At 40.3% G+C, this 17,137-nt stretch overlaps 2 protein-coding genes across 3 annotated transcripts; both read left to right on the forward strand.

Annotated features, from left to right (window-relative positions):
- Positions 1 to 791: 791 nt before the first annotated feature.
- On the forward strand, positions 792 to 10,350 carry erap1b (endoplasmic reticulum aminopeptidase 1b). Its single transcript, XM_051422910.1, has 19 exons — positions 792 to 1,072; positions 1,543 to 2,066; positions 2,313 to 2,451; positions 2,573 to 2,707; positions 2,883 to 3,003; positions 3,671 to 3,825; positions 3,944 to 4,057; positions 4,347 to 4,478; positions 4,754 to 4,885; positions 5,278 to 5,361; positions 5,600 to 5,757; positions 5,988 to 6,067; positions 6,203 to 6,386; positions 6,510 to 6,666; positions 7,617 to 7,801; positions 7,977 to 8,138; positions 8,241 to 8,381; positions 8,764 to 8,845; positions 9,054 to 10,350. The coding sequence occupies exons 2-19, from the start codon at positions 1,573 to 1,575 to the stop codon at positions 9,222 to 9,224; spliced, it is 2,826 nt and encodes a 941-aa protein (XP_051278870.1). The 5' UTR covers positions 792 to 1,072; positions 1,543 to 1,572; the 3' UTR covers positions 9,225 to 10,350.
- Positions 10,351 to 11,584: 1,234 nt separating this feature from the next.
- Positions 11,585 to 16,254, forward strand: si:dkey-283b1.6 (uncharacterized). Of its 2 annotated transcripts, none has more exons than XM_051423409.1 (4): positions 11,585 to 11,743; positions 13,476 to 13,590; positions 14,089 to 14,371; positions 14,472 to 16,254. In XM_051423409.1, exons 2-4 carry the CDS (start codon positions 13,571 to 13,573, stop codon positions 14,589 to 14,591), a joined length of 423 nt encoding a protein of 140 aa, XP_051279369.1. In that variant the 5' UTR covers positions 11,585 to 11,743; positions 13,476 to 13,570; the 3' UTR covers positions 14,592 to 16,254. The 2 variants fall into 2 exon arrangements, with proteins under 2 accessions (XP_051279369.1, XP_051279368.1); XM_051423408.1 differs by having other exon boundaries at positions 11,590 to 11,743; positions 13,476 to 13,565.
- The last annotated feature ends 883 nt before the right edge of the window (positions 16,255 to 17,137 follow it).

The following is a 17,137-nucleotide window of genomic DNA, read 5'->3' on the forward strand; positions in this document are numbered from 1 at the left end:
ATTTTGAGAACAAAACAAATGTGCAGTTCAGTTGTTGTTGTTTTTTTTACTTGAGAAATAAATAAATGAAGCAAAATGGTGAATTTCCAAGACAGTTCATTTTATAATGAATTTAAATGTTACAGCAGAAGTGAAAAAGAAATCAGTACTTCCAACTTTTTAATTGACTACATGAATGTTAGTGTGTTCAAACTTTATTTTCTATGTTCTTTATACTGTTGACCTTTGAACAGACATTCCTCTGCAGCTGTCCATTTATTTAAATGTATTTTTTTTTAAAACCTTGTGATGATAGGAGGAACCATATAAATGTGATTACTGTGTATATGTGAATTACCACAGCATAGCACTTGGCTTTGGTTTGGAGAAATTGTCCTTTTAAAGCCAGGGGGATTTTTTGAAAATATATGTTTAAATGTATGTTTCATTGTATTTTTATACCTGATTTATTAAACCAATCAGTAAATATGCTTTGGATTTAGAGACGTCAGTATGAATCATTGACTGTGTGCATGTTTTGCTGATGCTCACTGAGGTCAGGTTTACACATTTTGCAATAAATCATGCTAGTTCAGTAAAATTCAACTGAATCAAATTCATTTCAGCTGGTTCAGTAAAATGCATTAACATCTAAGGGACGACTATCATCACCAGCAGAAGCAGAAATGACCGTTAATTTAAAGCAACAGCGCACTCTAGTGGTGAGATATATCATTGCAGACAATAACAACACGGAACTTCCTGTTCACAGTGCATGTTTCCCTCTATTTCCTACCTTAATACACTGTCGCTCTCACTCTTTTCACAACCGTGGACTGATACAGTTGTTACTTTGCAACATTTAATGGTCTTGAAAACGTTTCGCATGTCTTTATAACTCATACCTCCCGGTCTGTGTGTATAAACCGCAGGCATTAAAAGACGTCCTGGAAGTTTTGGTGATGCACTAAATGCCATCTTACGCAGCAGGGGACGTTTCCTCTGGTTTCTCCCAGCATGCAACTCCACCTTGGTCTGTTTCACTTTCACTCTTGAATTATTGGTGCGAAACCTGCGTGCAGAAGACGACACGGTGAGCTGGACATTATATTTTGTTGTATAACTCGTACACAGCTGACTCATGTTGAGAGTGTAAGATAATAGACGATACAGCAGCTTCAGCTTTGGTGAAACTGGAGTTTTTCTCGATAGGGATTCGTGAGCATTAATGAATGGACATTTTTATGAAATCGAAAGTGTTGCACTTCCAGCTCACCTGTCCTCTTTGTGCGCTCTCATTGTCTCATTTACTGGGTGTTTGCAGTTGTTTCACTAACTATGCAGCTGTCTCTGAGTTTATGAAATGAGAAAGTTAAAAATGTGACACCCATCTGAAGAAATGTGATGCTAAATGTTATCTGAATGGACAACAAAGTCAGTCCTGGTTGTTCTCTGAGTATGAGCTGTGTCCCCAGGTCCCTAGGAAGTAAGATTTATCATTTAAAAATGTAGGAAATGTATAATAAAGCTGTTTCTGAACATAATCCTGTATTTGTATTACAGGTGAGAACACTTCCTGCTTTCATTGACACCATGTTAGCAGCTCCTCTCCTGCTGCTGCTGCTCTTCGTCCCCGTTCGTCCCTCATCAGCAGCGCAGCTACCAAATCAAGGCCAAGCCAAGGATGTCCCCATCGCCACCAACGGCCAGCCGTTCCCCTGGGACCGCATGAGACTTCCTAAAACCGTCTACCCCCTCCACTACGACCTGACCATCCACCCCAACCTGACCACCCTCGACTTCACCGGCGTCGCTCGCATCCTGCTGGACGTGCATGAAGACACCAGCATGGTCGTCCTGCACGCAAAGCAGATGCAGGTATCCAATGTGCTGCTCCTCGCACCCGAAGGTGTGAGGCCTCTCCGGGTTTTGGAGTATCCTCCTTTCCACCAGCTCGCCCTGCTGTCAGACTCGGTGCTCACCAAAGGTAGGAGGTATGAGGTTCAGCTGGAGTTCGCTGCCAACTTGTCTGACAGCTTCCACGGTTTCTACAAGAGCAGCTACCGCACCAAGAATGGGGAGGTCCGGTAAGAGCGCGATTAACTTCTTTTCCTCTGTTTTTTGAGCGTATCATTTTAACATCACTGAATCAGTCTCGCATTTATTTGAGATATAAATGTAAACGTAAGACCAAAAGTGATATGACTGACTTTCTTGTCAAACTGCTATTTATTGGATATTTCAGGATACTGTTGTTGTGTTGATTGCAACTGGGTTGATGGGAAACATCTAATCTAAATTCTATTTTACTATTATTTATTTACTTTTATTAGGGTTTTGGCATCTACGCAGTTTGAAGCCACCTTTGCTCGTGGAGCCTTCCCGTGTTTTGATGAGCCTGCCTTCAAAGCCAACTTCACCATACGGATTATACGAGAGCCACGCCACATATCCATATCCAACATGCCTAAGGTACATGTCCATGCAGAAATATCACTTTACTTCGTTGAAGAGGTACTAATTCACCGTACTCTATCTGTAACTGACCAGTTGACCATCTCCGTTTCTGTCACTACACCCCTGTGTTTCTCAGTTAAAAACCGTGGAGTTGCCCGGCGATTTGCTTGAGGATCACTTCGACACCACTGTAAAAATGAGCACTTACCTGGTGGCCTACATTGTGTCTGACTTCCTGTCTGTGAGCAAGACCACCCAGCACGGTGTCAAGGTGAGGAGGACAACAGACGCTGGCCATGCCGTCGTTTAGCTCTCACGTAGAGCTTCCTTGGCAGAAAATCTACATTATACATTTGAAATTGTCATGTAACAACGATGCATCCGTTGATAAAACTTTCTGCAACATTAATACTGAGGAGTTTGTTCTTTACTGTGATTCCCATCAGATTTCAGTCTACGCTGTACCTGAGAAGATCGACCAGACAGCCTTCGCACTGGATGCTGCTGTCAAGCTGTTGGACTTCTACGATGACTATTTTGATATTCCTTACCCGCTTCCCAAACAGGGTCAGTGGAAGTACATGTTATTACCATGTTATTAAGCCAGTGGCAGTAGTATGTATTTTATTTAAAAAATACTGTTTTGACTTACAAAGAACTGAAGTAGTTTTATGTTATAGTGGACATATTTTGAATCAATTTAGGAAAAGACTTGGCAAATGCCATATGCCAGAAGTGTCATTGGATAGAGTCAGCATATAAAGATCAGCTAACTCTGTTAACCATTGAAAACGGTGTCAAAGTCATAGTTCTGTGTTTGTTTGTGTGCTTTGGTTGGTGAATGTCTGTCCTTTGTGCAGACATCCAGGATCACATCTTATCTCATGTCGCTCTGCTTGATGTGAGGTCACTTTGACTATATATAGATATGTACATGTGAATTTAACAGTGCCAGTGCTCCGTGCCCTGACTGGGTAAAACATTTGTCCACTCCTGAATGAACAGAAAAGCTTTAGGAAGAAAATGAGCATTAAAAAGGTTCAGAGGGAACCAGCAATGTCTCTAAAGGCATGAAAACAGCAATAAATATGATAAAATAATAGGAAATAATAATACATTTAAAATAATTTAAAAATGTATATTAGTACATGTTTCAGCAGAGTTGAAAATACAGTTTGAGCAGCAGGTGACATTAAGGTACTATATTTAATTGTATTTATGTGTTTCCCTGCAGACCTGGCTGCTATTCCTGACTTCCAGTCAGGAGCGATGGAGAACTGGGGGCTGACCACCTACAGAGAGACGGGCCTCCTCTTCGACCCTAACAAGTCCTCCGCTTCAGACAAACTGGGTCTCGTCAAGGTCATCGCCCACGAGCTCGCACACCAGGTAGACGGCCTGCATCTGTTTTGAAAAACGAAAATAACTAGTTGGTGTAACAGTTTGTCATTCTGTACGAGAAAAGTGAAGCTGGCATTTATATTTGAAATTCTCTTCTTCCGTCCAGTGGTTTGGGAACCTGGTGACGATGGAATGGTGGAACGACCTGTGGCTCAATGAGGGTTTTGCCAAGTTTATGGAGTATATTTCCCTCGACATCACCTACCCAGAGCTGCAAGTGGTGAGAGCTGAGCACCGGGGACTGACTTGTATCTTATAGTCCGCACACTACAGCATATCTTTTGTTATTTATACTCTCTCTATTTCTGTCTCTCTAAGGTAAATTCAGAAAGCATTTACAGGCATAACATGAAAGATACCAATGGTACAGTGTGATAAAAAAAAATGAAGTACTGTACATTAGCTGAATAACCAAATGGCACATAAAAATGACCTTAAACTACAGTATTTGTAGATTATGTTGACATTGCACTGGGTGTGCTTCAATAAACACGCTTTCTTTCTCCCAGGATGACTTCTTCTTGGGTAAATGTTTTGAGGCCATGGAGGTAGACTCCCTCAGCTCCTCTCACCCAGTCTCTACCCACGTGGAAAACCCCACACAGATCCAGGAGATGTTTGACGACGTATCATATGACAAGGTCTGTCTCATTCTGTCAGAGGACCAATCATTTGGTGTTGATGCACTTGATAATTGGAACCACACAGACAATTGTTAGGGTACTAGGTAGGAGTTAAAGTAGATTTATCAGAAGAGCGAGTAATTACCATGACTAGTAATTTGCATAAATGAGTTATTCCTAAATGTGCAGTGGAAACAGAACATTAACATAAAGGTGAAAGTACTGGTAAAAGTGTTTAACACAACAGAAAGTATTTGGATTGTTAATTGTCAGCATGCCTGTGTTTATTTTAGGGAGCATGTATTCTGAATATGCTGCGGGACTTCCTGACTCCTGAAGCCTTTGAGATTGGCATCATCCGATACCTCAAGCGCTACAGCTACCAAAACACTGTCAACAGCCACCTATGGGAGAGCCTGACTAATGTGAGTGAACTGATTCACTGTTGAAAGCCTGTATTTACACAGTGATTGTTTTATTGCTGTTACGCTGCTTAAATTTTAATATCCATTTTTGTGAGGTGGTCACTTGAGGTCGTTGGCTTTAATCATTCAGTTTAATAAGACAAGTCATGTAAGTAAGCCAGGATACCTCTGCATGATGGTTTACATCTGGCTGATGCCAGGTCTAGCATTCTCACTTAATCTCATCGCAGCAGTGAATATGGCCCAGTTATTTTAAGATGTAAAACATTTTTGGGGGACATATTGGCCTTTTTTCCAGCTCATGTAACCCTGAAGTATCAGTAGTGCAGTTGCAAATACATCGTTTGCACTGTTATGAGTATCTGCTAACACTTTGTGTGCCTCCCTATCAGATCTGCAACTCAGACGATCTGGATGAGGGCCGAATCAAACACAAAGAGTTCTGCTCCAAGCAAAGCATCCAGTCTGGAGCCTCTGTATGTTTTCAGGCTTTGTTGAAGTTCAACAAACCACAAACAAATCTCGTTTTCTGTTTCTTTCTTTCCATTTGACATACATGATATTTTGCTACTTACTACACAAATTCAATATTTCTGAATTTCCCACATGTTTTGATAGTACTCTGGTGTCCATGGCACAATGCTGCACTCTCACTGTTTATAATGTCACATCATTGATTGTGTATCTAATTGTGTCACGTGTGTGCCTGTGCAGAAATGGTTCTCTGGTGATGAGCTGGATGTCAGAGCCATCATGGACACCTGGACACTGCAGGAGGGCTTCCCTCTGGTCACTGTGGAAGTCAGAGGTCGCGAGGTCAGGCTCAGTCAGGAGCGTTACTTGAAGACAGACGACCCCTCCCTCACTGAAGGGTAAAATGTCGGATTAAGAGTGTCATGGCAGATAACACAAGTGTGCGATGTCAGTCATTACAGATGTCCCTCCTCTTGCATTTTAAGTATAATTTAAAGTCATGGTGTCATCTTCACTTGCTAGATATATTGTTTAAGTATATATTAGTGTATATTTTATTTCTTAAATAGTTTTTTTTTTTGTATTCTTTTAATTATGATTGATTATGATTATAATTGTGTGCTGATAGATTCCTGTGGCAGATCCCACTGACCTACATGACCAGTGCCTCAAACACCATCCACCGCTTCCTGCTGAAGACAAAGACTGGTGAGTGTGTTGGTCAGTGTGATCAGGTGGACCATCAGATTGCTATATTGACATTCTTTATCCACATATTGAACATAACATTTTTATTCTACAAGTCCCCTTATTGTCAAAGTTTGTCTTTACACCTCCATGCAGACGTCCTGTACCTGCCGGAGAAGGTGGACTGGGTGAAGTTCAACGTGGACATGAGCGGATACTACATGGTCCACTACGCAGGCGAGGGCTGGAACTCGATTATCAAACTGCTGCAACACAACCACACAGCCCTGACCAGCAACGACCGCGCCAGCCTCATCCAAAACGTCTTCCAGCTGGTCAGGTCTGTTTAAAGATCGGATAATAGTTAAACTTGCTGTTTGTCCTGCGTCACTTCGACTGATTGTCAAAAGGGACAAAACCTGGCAGCCTGGTGTTAATCCGAAGCCTGTCGTGTGTGTTGCAGTGTAGGAAAGGTGAGGCTGGACACGGCTCTGGAGCTGTCTCTGTACCTGTCCAGAGAGACTGAGATCATGGCTGTGACGCAGGGCTTCGGAGAGCTCGTACCTCTCTATAAACTGATGGAGAAGAGGGACATGGCTGCTCTGGAGAACCAGATGAAGGTTAGTGAAGTCAGCATTTGTGGCACGTCACAAAAAAAGTCAATATTCCATTTATATCAATAAACATAAGCGTACCAGTTGGTCTTGTTTTTGTTGAAATGGCTTGAACTCTAAAGGGAGGTTCATGTTATCTCGCCGCTTTAAAGGATTTTGGGATACTCAAGCTTCGTCTATGAATGTGATAAACCCAAACTAGCAATTTAAACATCCACTTAGAGCAAGGTAGTTGATGGTTAATAGTTGTTACTTACAATACAATACAGTTCTTTTAGGTATTTTTAATCCTGTATTGTTGCATCCATGTTTACTAGCTTGCAGTCATCTTATCCCCTTCCTTTGCCGGTGCATTGTTACATTTCCTGGCCCACTTGTGGATCAATCAGTCAGCTGAATGTGTATCATATCACCCATGTGTGTATGCATGAGAGAAACAAACGGGTACCCACTCAAGAAAAAACTGCTCCATAATGCTACTAGAGGCCAAAAGCACCACAAAGAACTGCTAGTGCTTCTGTGCAGAGAGAAGAGTATACACACTGAGTCATGGTTCCTTGCATAAGTAGTGAAAAAGCTTGAAAAACAATGGACTGTGCACATATTGTATAAGTAGATTGCTGCTCCTCTGCTTCTTGCAATTCAAAACTCAGACACAGACCCTGAATACAAAGTTCACTTTATACTTTATTATTTTAGTTATTTTATTTTGTGATGATAGTTTATTTTTTAATATGAAGTGTTTAAAGAGAGATGTAATTATTTTCATCATATTTTTTAAATAATTGAATTGATGATTTAATGACAGTTGCCCACCAAGTTAACAGATCTCTCTCTCTCTCTCTCTCTCTCTCTCTCTCTCTCTCTCTCACTTAAAGGCATAAAAAGCCCTGACCCCTGTTCAGTATAATTGACAACCTCTTTCAGCCCAGATTTATACACTGACTGTTTTTCAGGGCTACATTGTGGATCTGTTCCGAGGGCTGATTGATCGGCAGGAGTGGACTGACTCTGGATCAGTGTCTGAGCGAGTGCTGAGGAGCTACCTGTTGCTGTTCGGCTGTGTCAGGAACTACCCTCCCTGTGTGACCAAAGCCACCCAGCTCTTTAACAAGTGGAGGGAATCCGACGGCAACATGAGGTCAGGGGTCACGGTCCTAAAGGAGCCCACAAACAGACTCCTTTAGATATTCGCTCACGAGTCTTCCTCACAAATTCGGCCTGTAGTCAGCGCTTTAAAATTTAAATATTTATGAGCACAGATGAAGAAAAGTTTCCAGATAGTTGTTACTGAACTAAAAGTCTTCTGTTTTCAGCCTCCCTGTTGACGTCACCATGGCTGTGTTTGTGATCGGAGCTCGAACTCCAGAGGGGTGGGACTTCCTGTTTGAGAAGTACCGCAGCTCTCTGCAAATGTCTGTGAAGAGCCGACTGAAGAGTGCAATGGCGGTCACCCCACTGCAGGACAAGCTGAAGTGGTGGGTACATCATTTTTCTGGCCTTTAATCATTATTTTTTTCCCTTTAGTTTTACCCTCTATTTTGCTATGTTTTTCCTTGTACTGTTATTTCTGTCTGCAGGATGATGGAGCAGAGCCTCCACGGTGAGGTGATGAAGACTCAGGACCTCCCGGATGTGATTGTCTCTGTCAGCAGGAACCCCCGTGGCTACAAACTGGCCTGGGACTTCTTCCGAGCAAACTGGCACACCCTGATCAAGAAGTCAGTCAGCCCCCTCATGCATAGATTATACTTTATACTACAATTTTTACAAGAATTTTGCAACTATGTGTGAGCCAAGAATGCTTTTTGTTCTTCAAATACTTCTTAAATCAAGCTTCACTGCAGTTTGGTGTCAGATAGGTCCTGTAGTTACTTCACATGCATTGAAATTTCTGTATTTTTGCTGACAGTTGGGTGTTTTACTAGCTTGTCATGTACAAAGAAAGACTCAAACTGGATTCCTTTAGAATTGATTGAAAACACAGCAGAGTCAGGAAGATAGATTTTTTTTCAATATCTCTGTAGACAATGTTTGTTTTTTCTACGCAGTGTTAACAAAACTAAACTTTTAATTGTGTCTCTGTTTGCTTCGATGCCACAGATTTGACTTGGGCTCTCACACCATATCATACATGGTGACTGGGGTAACCAGCCAGTATTCTACCAGGGAGATGTTGATTGAGGTAAGCAAGGCTGTGTGTCCATCATGGACCACACTTAGGGCTTCCATTACTTATGTCTCTCTATAGAAAGTGTGTGCTGTCATTTAGTAACAGTAGAAACTAGGATTGTGATTACAGTTTGACTACACAAACTTTTCTGCCCTATGTTAGAATGTTTAATAGATGTCTGGTCAAAGATTGTTTTAAAGTCCACCTTCTCTGTACTCAGGTGAGAAGCTTCTTTGGCTCCCTGACCGAGGAGACGGGCTCAGAGATGAGGTGTATCAGGCAGGCCTACGAGACCATCGAGGATAACATCCGCTGGATGGACACCAACCTTCCTTTGCTGCAGGGCTGGCTGGACAAACGCAGCCGCAGAGACGTGCATGAAGACTTATAGCTCCAGGGTAAATAAAAATAAAAATAAAAAAAGTCTAGATTGGACAGTCATGTCGGTAAAGGAATAAACTACAAGAGGTGTGGATGCAAGTCACAAAACTTGGAGTCAGATTATGAATCCAAATTTGAATGAGTTTACACTTGAGGACAAAATTCAAACAGCCTTGCAATTCAACTTTGATTTTTAACACCAATGACTCCCGATCTAGCCTCCCAAAATGTAGATTGGAAAGACAAAACAAACAAATGGATGGATCTTGTGTCATCATGCATATTATTAATCACCTCAGACTTGACTGAGCTGACTTGGGACTTATGTGTCAACTAACGTGGTACTTATGACTTGCAAAACAATGACTTTGTGCCCCCTCTGTAAACTACAGCCTGAAGACTGTCCACTGGGGGTGTTTCTCAGGTTCAAAGAGATCTAAGTAATTATAGATTTCCTTAAAGAACCCCCATAGGGTCGAGGTTTTAGGAGGTAACATCCCTATGAAAAAAGGGTTCTTCCTCACCGGACATTTGTGCTCAGAGCTGTCTGTGTGTGTTGTCTTGGGTGAAGTGGGGGTGTGTGAGTTTTTACCTGAAAGTTTTAGATGTTCAAAGATAAGTGCAGTGTTTCCTGTGTGATTTTTATGAAGTAAATGTTCATTCTTGCTGCATTATCAGTGCAGCGAGTACCAGATCACTCCTTCATGAAAACAAAAAGAAAAAAAATGCACCTAATGGACTTGAATTTTGGATTGTTAAACCATAATTGATCTAAATATGTTTAATTTAAAGATCACACTGCTGTGAGTTTAGATGGGACACCATTTTTGCAGCTTTTGCTAGCTTGCTTTTCCAATATTGGGAACATGAATATAAATTCTGACACCACTGGTCCTTCTTGGTAGCATTTTTAACTTTACTGAAATTCTCATATAGAAGAATGTGAAAGAACTTAGAAAGTGCACTATTAGGAGTGTGTTGTTACAAAAACATGTTCATCTTATTCAACACAGCAGTGTTTTATGCTACTGTAAAATCCCTCTTCTGTAGGACAGGATTCATAGTAATTCTGTAATTTTCTAAGGAGAATATTGTGTTGAATTAAATATTGGACCAATAAAGTTAATTTGACGTGATTCCCATTTGTATTTCTATTATTGTGTTCTATTCTCTTATTTGTATTCTGCTAATATTGGTAATCCTTGTGAAGCCCTAGGGGGATGAAACCTTTGTACCTTTCTCCCCTCTGATCAGCAGGTCATACACTTTGTAGCAATAAAGATTACATTCCCTGCTTTGTGGGGTCTACAATCATTCGGTTCACCTGTGTTTCTGTTCAGTCACACAAACACACACACACACACTCACACAGTATGAAACCAAACTTGAGCAGGTGGCCGAGTATTTGTCTAAGGGGAAACCCATTTTTAGGCATTACAATCACTTCACTTGTCAAGGGGAGTACTATTGGTCCTGTGACTACAGTTGCACAGTGTACTCCGGTGCTCTGGAGGCCATTTCTCAAGTCTGAAAATGACCTCTGATGATGTCATAGTGATGTCAGCGGGGGGTGGGGTTGACTCACACCAGGAACTAAAACTCACAATATCTCAATTCTGACTATTCTTTTTCGTCTCTGTCTCAGTCTTTTGTCCCAACTCATCTATAGTGTTAGAGCCCCTGTGTAAAACTACTGAATTAAAGAATGGAAAAATGCTTTAATTCAGTCAAAGAAAATCCAGATTAAGCTAAGTGTGTCAAGGTTTTTTGCCCAGGAGTTGGCATGAGCACTCAACCAATCTCACATAGGGCTTGAATTCTGGGTTTTTAGGAGGAAGGACAAAGTGCTTTAGCTGTCTGAGATAAAAGCTATGTCTTCACCTGTCGCTTAGACTCCCGAGTACCAGTATTGACTCTATGCTCATGTAAACATTGAGGATCCTCAATAAAGGTGCTCTATACTTGGGAAACGGGCTTGTCTCCCTTCTCTCCTGCAGATCATGATTGCCCTTGATTTTATTCTTTCTGGTCAATCTCTATGTAAAAGCTTATTCCTGCAGCTCTTTTTTTTTCTTTCTAAGGTAATATACCTCTCAGCTGAGGCCTTGTGGAGAAAGGTAGCTGTTACTTTAAATTGTCTAAAGCTGCCATAAATTCTTCTGATGAACCTTTAGCACAAACTAATAAAACACCATCATCCAACTGATAAAACCCACACATACATTCATATATGTGAACATATATTCATACACATAACACTTGTGTGTATAAGCTAAACAGAAGCTTAAACATACTGTGAACCTAACAAATAATACTAAGGTGTTTCAAGGGCTGATATAGATGCTGGGCTTTGTATTCACTTATGCGCATGTACACACATACACACACACACACACACACACACACACACACACACACACACACACACACCGCCCCCTCATCAGCACACCCACAATAGAAACTGCACTCTGCTCCAGTGATTCCTCCCTCGCGGTCAGCTACCTGAGGAGAGCCGTTCCTGGACTGGAGGTAAGAGCCTGAAGTTGGTCTTTCTGTTTTTGTCTCCTGTTTATGAAACTTACTGCTTACTTATTTTTGAATCTTATTATGAAGTTTCTCCAATGAAACATATTAGGAGATGTTTGTTTGTTTAGTCATCATTTACAGACCTGGCCCCTGTTCCAATGTGCTCACTGATCATGTGCGGTGAATTTTGACCTCACCTTCCTCTCATGTGATTTTTGTGGTCTTTTGTTTGCGGCTTGTGTAATAATCAATTTGGCATATAAAAAGTGGAAATGTTAGACCACTTCAAAATATAGTGTTCTGTGAGTACAGATTAAATATCACGTTGAGGACTTCATCCACACTAAGAGTGCTGGCGGTAAAAGGCCAAAGTTCAATTTTGATCTATAGCTGACGTTAATAAATATTAATACAACTTGATCAAACTGATCAAAACCTGTGATAACAAGGAAACTAAGCCACAGTGTACTGGCACTTACAACTGGTTAACAGTAACTTGGTTCCATTGTAGGTTAGTAGTACCTGAGGCAAAACTACTTTAATTTAGTGTGAGTGCCGGACTCATGAAGGGACTCATAAGAGCTGGAACACTTTTTGAGGGTGTTAATCTGAAGCTGATCAATCCCCCTTTAATATAAATGACATGAGCAGTGATTTACTTGTGATTCAATGGTTTTACTCTGTGTGCTATAATACGTTGACTAACAGAGTGTGACAGCATTAAGGCACTATATGCCACAGATTGACATGTTTGAAATAATGCTGCTAAAGTGCCCTATAGGGTGATAATCCTATCCCTGACCATGCTGTTTCGCCATAAATGCATCATAACTTTGTGCGCGCTAGTGCCCTTTTTGCACCCTCTCAACCCAGTTTATCTGAAAAATACTTTATTGTTGTTCTTTGAAAATCCTGTATAGAGTTTTATGCTAAATTAAATTCAGACCACACTTTGACTTTTTTAGGATTTGATAGTGATGCTTCTGACCTCCTTACACACAATTACCTCCATATTCCTGTTGATCACCTGATAGGAGGATCTTTCCGTAATAATCTCATAACACCAAGCAGTGCGGTTAGACTGAATGATTGTAAACCATATGAAGTTACTGCAGGACAAACTGTTTTCCCTGTAAGAGGCGTGCTTCTCCAAGTTCTGTTATCTCCCTGCCTACAAGTAGAAATGGGCAATAAAATATTCTTCGATCACGGTGTCTTGGAAAAAACATTTATGGGTCTTAAGTTCAAAGTATATTTGCCTGTTGATCCAGGAAGAGAAAATAAATGTGGAAAATCACCAGTTTATAAACCAGTGTGTAAGATTCAGTGGCATCTAGCTTTGAACATTACAACCAACTTGCCTTGCAAGCGCGTAGGAGAAACTATGTGGCCACCAAACTTGTGAAATTCCGAAAGAGTCAGGGTTTGTCCACTCTGGCCAACTGTAGAAGCATAACGATTCAACATGTTGGCCTACGTAGAAGAATACCCACTCCCTCTGTAGATAAAAATGTCTCATAATAAGGTCACAAAAACAGAACGTTTCTTATTTTCAAGTGATTATTATATATTATATATTATACACTAATGAAAACATACCTATGGGTATTATATTCCATTTCTGCCAATAGATCCTGGACCTTTAAGCAGCTACTCAAAGATACATTTTATAGATGAATAATGCACATAATTGATGGAGAAATCCCTATGTAATATTTTGCTTTTTCCCCTTCAGGTTCCTACTACAGTGTCTGACTCCACGTCCATTTTGGTCCATCAAGAGTTTATCCACACACGCTCTAATGTCATACCTTCCCATTCTAGAGTAAGATGGATTTATTCTATCTTTGGTAATTAATTTAACCCTTCCTTTTTGTGGGCATTTACTTCCTCATTAGGTGATCCCAGAGACCTAACAGCTGGATGTACTGTATACTTCAAATATATATATATATTTTTTTTCTTCTGACCTTATTAAAACAGAAAAGTATTAAAGTGGTAGCACTGCCCTTTACCACAATCTGAGCTTGCACTATTGATGAAAGTAACAAAATATGAAAATGACCATAAAGCATTGCCTTTACACCAAATAAGGCCACGTTCCATATTGTATGTGTTATATAGGCTATGCATATTATCCATTATTTTTGTTCATGTCATTTAGAGACAATAAATAGAGACATTACTTATGCCATAAGTCAGTTACACCTCTTTCCTCTCAGTCCTCCAATTCCCCATTTCCTCTTCTTTCATTGCCATTTCACACTCTCTATCTTCTTCTGTTTTGTTTCCATCTTCCTCATCCTCCTCTCACCCATCTCCTCCTCATCCTTCTCTTCCTCTTCAAGGATCTTCCTGGGCATCCTGGGCTTTGGCCTCTCCATCATGTTCTGCACGACCTTCTGCAGGGCGTGCAGCCGCATAAGGGAGGAGCAGATAGAGAGGGAGGTGTGGAGACGCAGTGAACAGGACGGGCGCCCTCCTTCGATATATTTCATCCCCTTCCCTAGAAACATATCACAGCAGGACGTTGAAGAACACCTCAGGGTGCCTCGCTACAGCCAGGAGCTCCAGTCACCCCCACGATATAGCACTGATGCCTACTGTGGGCCCCCACCTTCCTATAATGAGGTGAACCTCTCAATGATGGATACAACTGATTATGTCCCATTTTTATTTTGCCTGTCTGGTATTTGAATTAAAACTTTATGTTTCTTTCTGTGTGTTTCAGCTGGGAATTAAGCCTGAGGATCTTCCCCCTGCTTACACAGAATATAATGCTCCTGCGTGTCCCATCACCCCACCGCCTCACATAGATATGGTTCAACCACAAACACAGTCACAACAATAAGCCAGGACCATCGTACTGTGCCTTTGTTGAGGTTATGGACAGTCTTGATTATTGGACTGCCTCATGGACTTGGGTGAGCTGGTACTGGAGTTTATAACGTTTTAAAGATTCTTTTTTTATTGTGTGCTTTTATTTTTATTGTTGTAATGAATGTGTCGTCGGCACAGAGGAGATTATAGCTGCAGAGATGGCACCAGGCTTACAGCTAAAACGTCATAGAGTATACAGCACATTCTCTGAGCCACTAAAACACTTAAGACCCAAAATAGATTTTATTCCCATGTATGATGACTGTTAAAATGGGATCTGTGTGCATCATTTCTCCACTTGCTTTTGTTATCTCCAACAAGAAGGTTATGCTTTTGGTCCATTTTGTTTGCATTTCTGTCTGTCTTTTCATTAGCAGGATATTTCAAAGGTATTTGTGAAATTAGGTGCAAGTGTGAATCTAATGCTGCCACCATGTGGCCATTTAGCACTTTGTCTTGGCTCATGTCTTCTGAATCATGGGGTCCACGGTACTTCCCATGACTCCTTTTTCCTACATGTGTTAGTACCAGTAGAGATTTTCCATTAAATATTTACGCACCACTTCTACCAATTTATTGTATCTTCACAAACTCAGGTACATTACACAGTATATCTGTATGAGCTTCATATAGTAAAATTTTTCCATAAACCAGATTTAGATTACATAGATTAATTCTGTGCAGTCCTACAAAACATTATAGCATTTTGCTGATAGGTGGCACAACAACATGGTGAATTGAAATGGCCATAACTCAGTGTTTATGAGTCACTTGATTTCACAAGCACAATTTATCTTACAATTTATCCTGTACAGAACCCAAATATGTTTGCCAAAGAATCATGGGCACTATCATCTACTTATTTTAATGCAGATGCTGATCCAGATGCTGGATGTTTGTTTTATCAAGGGTTTAGGCTTTTTCCCCCATTTTTTTCTTTTACATGTAGCAGTTGTTCTCAGAGATGTATTCAAGTTGCCTTCAAATTAAGAAAGACTTTCGGAGAGACTTGATGGTCCGAAGCAACAACTTTTTCTCAGGTAATTAAACTTGACTTAAGTTTTCTGTAGATTTTGATATGATTATGTTGTGTCATCACTTTATTGAGAGTCATGGCGTGAAATTGGGTTGTATTTGTTCTTTGTCTTACTTTATTTTTGGTGACATTAGATAACCAATGTGTAATTATTGGGTCCCAGAGTATTAACCTGAAAGCTGAAGCAGTATTTGAAGATCAGAGGTGTGCTCTATATCTATAGACTTTATATAGGCATTATCTATATATATATGTAAATGAGTAAATAGTAAATAAGAATGGTTCAAATCTCAGGACAAAATGTATATATGATATTATATATATATATATATATATATATATATATATATATATATATACATAGTAGCTGGTCTACTAACAGATCTCAAGTGTCACTCCAAAGAAATGGCTGTAATATCACCCAATGTTCTGCTAGTCTAAATTGGAAATATAGAATTAGATATGTACCTTTATGTCTCTATATTTAATTGTATACTATTTAATTTTTCTGTGTAAATATAAGATGTTCATATTGATGATATTATTGTATGTGCATATCATGTTTTTCAACAAAAAATAAATACAGCCCTGTAACTGATCTCGCTGTTGTATATTAACATTTAGGCACAAGACCTTTCCTTAAAACCTTGTGATAAGAAAGGGCAAAGAATACAAGAGCGAAAGAGGAGGAGAAGGTTAGGAGGGTATTTATAGGAATGTCGGAAGGGGCACATTTGAGATACGGTCGCTCTTGAAGTTGATAGCTTCAGTATGTGCCATCCATCCGTTCATTCATCCGTTAGCTATACCTGTTTACCCTTTACAGGGCTGAGGGCTGGAGCTGATCCCAGCTGACACTGGGAAGAGTGGTGGGATACACCCTGGACAGGTTGTTAGTCATGTGCCATCCAGTCTGAATTTTATTTTTTTTTAAATTATTTTTATTCAGTCCAGCAGGGTCCACTGTTGCACTAAAAGTATGACCAGACAAATCTTCAAGGAACAACTGTCCTTGTTTAGGATTTATTGCCATCTAATGGTGAAGTTACAGATTGCAACCAAATGAATACTGCCTTCCAAGCGTGTAGGAGAAACTATGGTGACTGTGAAACTCAAACAAAAAACACAAAAGGCCCAGTGTTTGGTTTGTTTTGCTACTGTAGAAACATGGCAGTTCATTAGAAGAGGAGCCCCTCCTTCTGCAGATAAAAACAGCTTACTCTACGGTAACGGGAATGCATTGATACACTAATGAAAACATACCTATGAATATTATATTCCATTTCTGCCAACTGATCCTCCTAAATGTTACACACTGGACCTTTAAGTCAACCCTGCTTCAGAAGATCCTAACTTCTGACTTCTGTGTCCTTTTTTCTTTATTATGCACCAACAATTAGGTGTTTCTCACTTTTTAAATGGGAAAAGTTACAAAGAATGATCTTCTAACTGGTTGGTGGAGAGTCATAAACCAGAGATAT

Source organism: Dicentrarchus labrax, unplaced genomic scaffold, assembly GCF_905237075.1.
Source record: "Dicentrarchus labrax unplaced genomic scaffold, dlabrax2021, whole genome shotgun sequence".
NCBI lineage: Eukaryota > Metazoa > Chordata > Actinopteri > Moronidae > Dicentrarchus > Dicentrarchus labrax.

Excerpts from the sequence above, each read along its gene's own strand:
- erap1b (XM_051422910.1), top strand. The coding sequence starts at position 1,573 with ATGTTAGCAGCTCCTCTCCTGCTGCTGCTGCTCTTCGTCCCCGTTCGT. Across the intron at positions 2,452-2,572 it reads CCATATCCAACATGCCTAAG|TTAAAAACCGTGGAGTTGCC; the intron begins GTACATGTCCAT and ends TGTGTTTCTCAG. Across the intron at positions 4,058-4,346 it reads CCTACCCAGAGCTGCAAGTG|GATGACTTCTTCTTGGGTAA; the intron begins GTGAGAGCTGAG and ends TCTTTCTCCCAG.
- si:dkey-283b1.6 (XM_051423408.1), top strand. The coding sequence starts at position 13,543 with ATGTCATACCTTCCCATTCTAGA. Across the intron at positions 13,566-14,088 it reads TCATACCTTCCCATTCTAGA|GATCTTCCTGGGCATCCTGG; the intron begins GTAAGATGGATT and ends TTCCTCTTCAAG. Across the intron at positions 14,372-14,471 it reads CCCCACCTTCCTATAATGAG|CTGGGAATTAAGCCTGAGGA; the intron begins GTGAACCTCTCA and ends TGTGTGTTTCAG.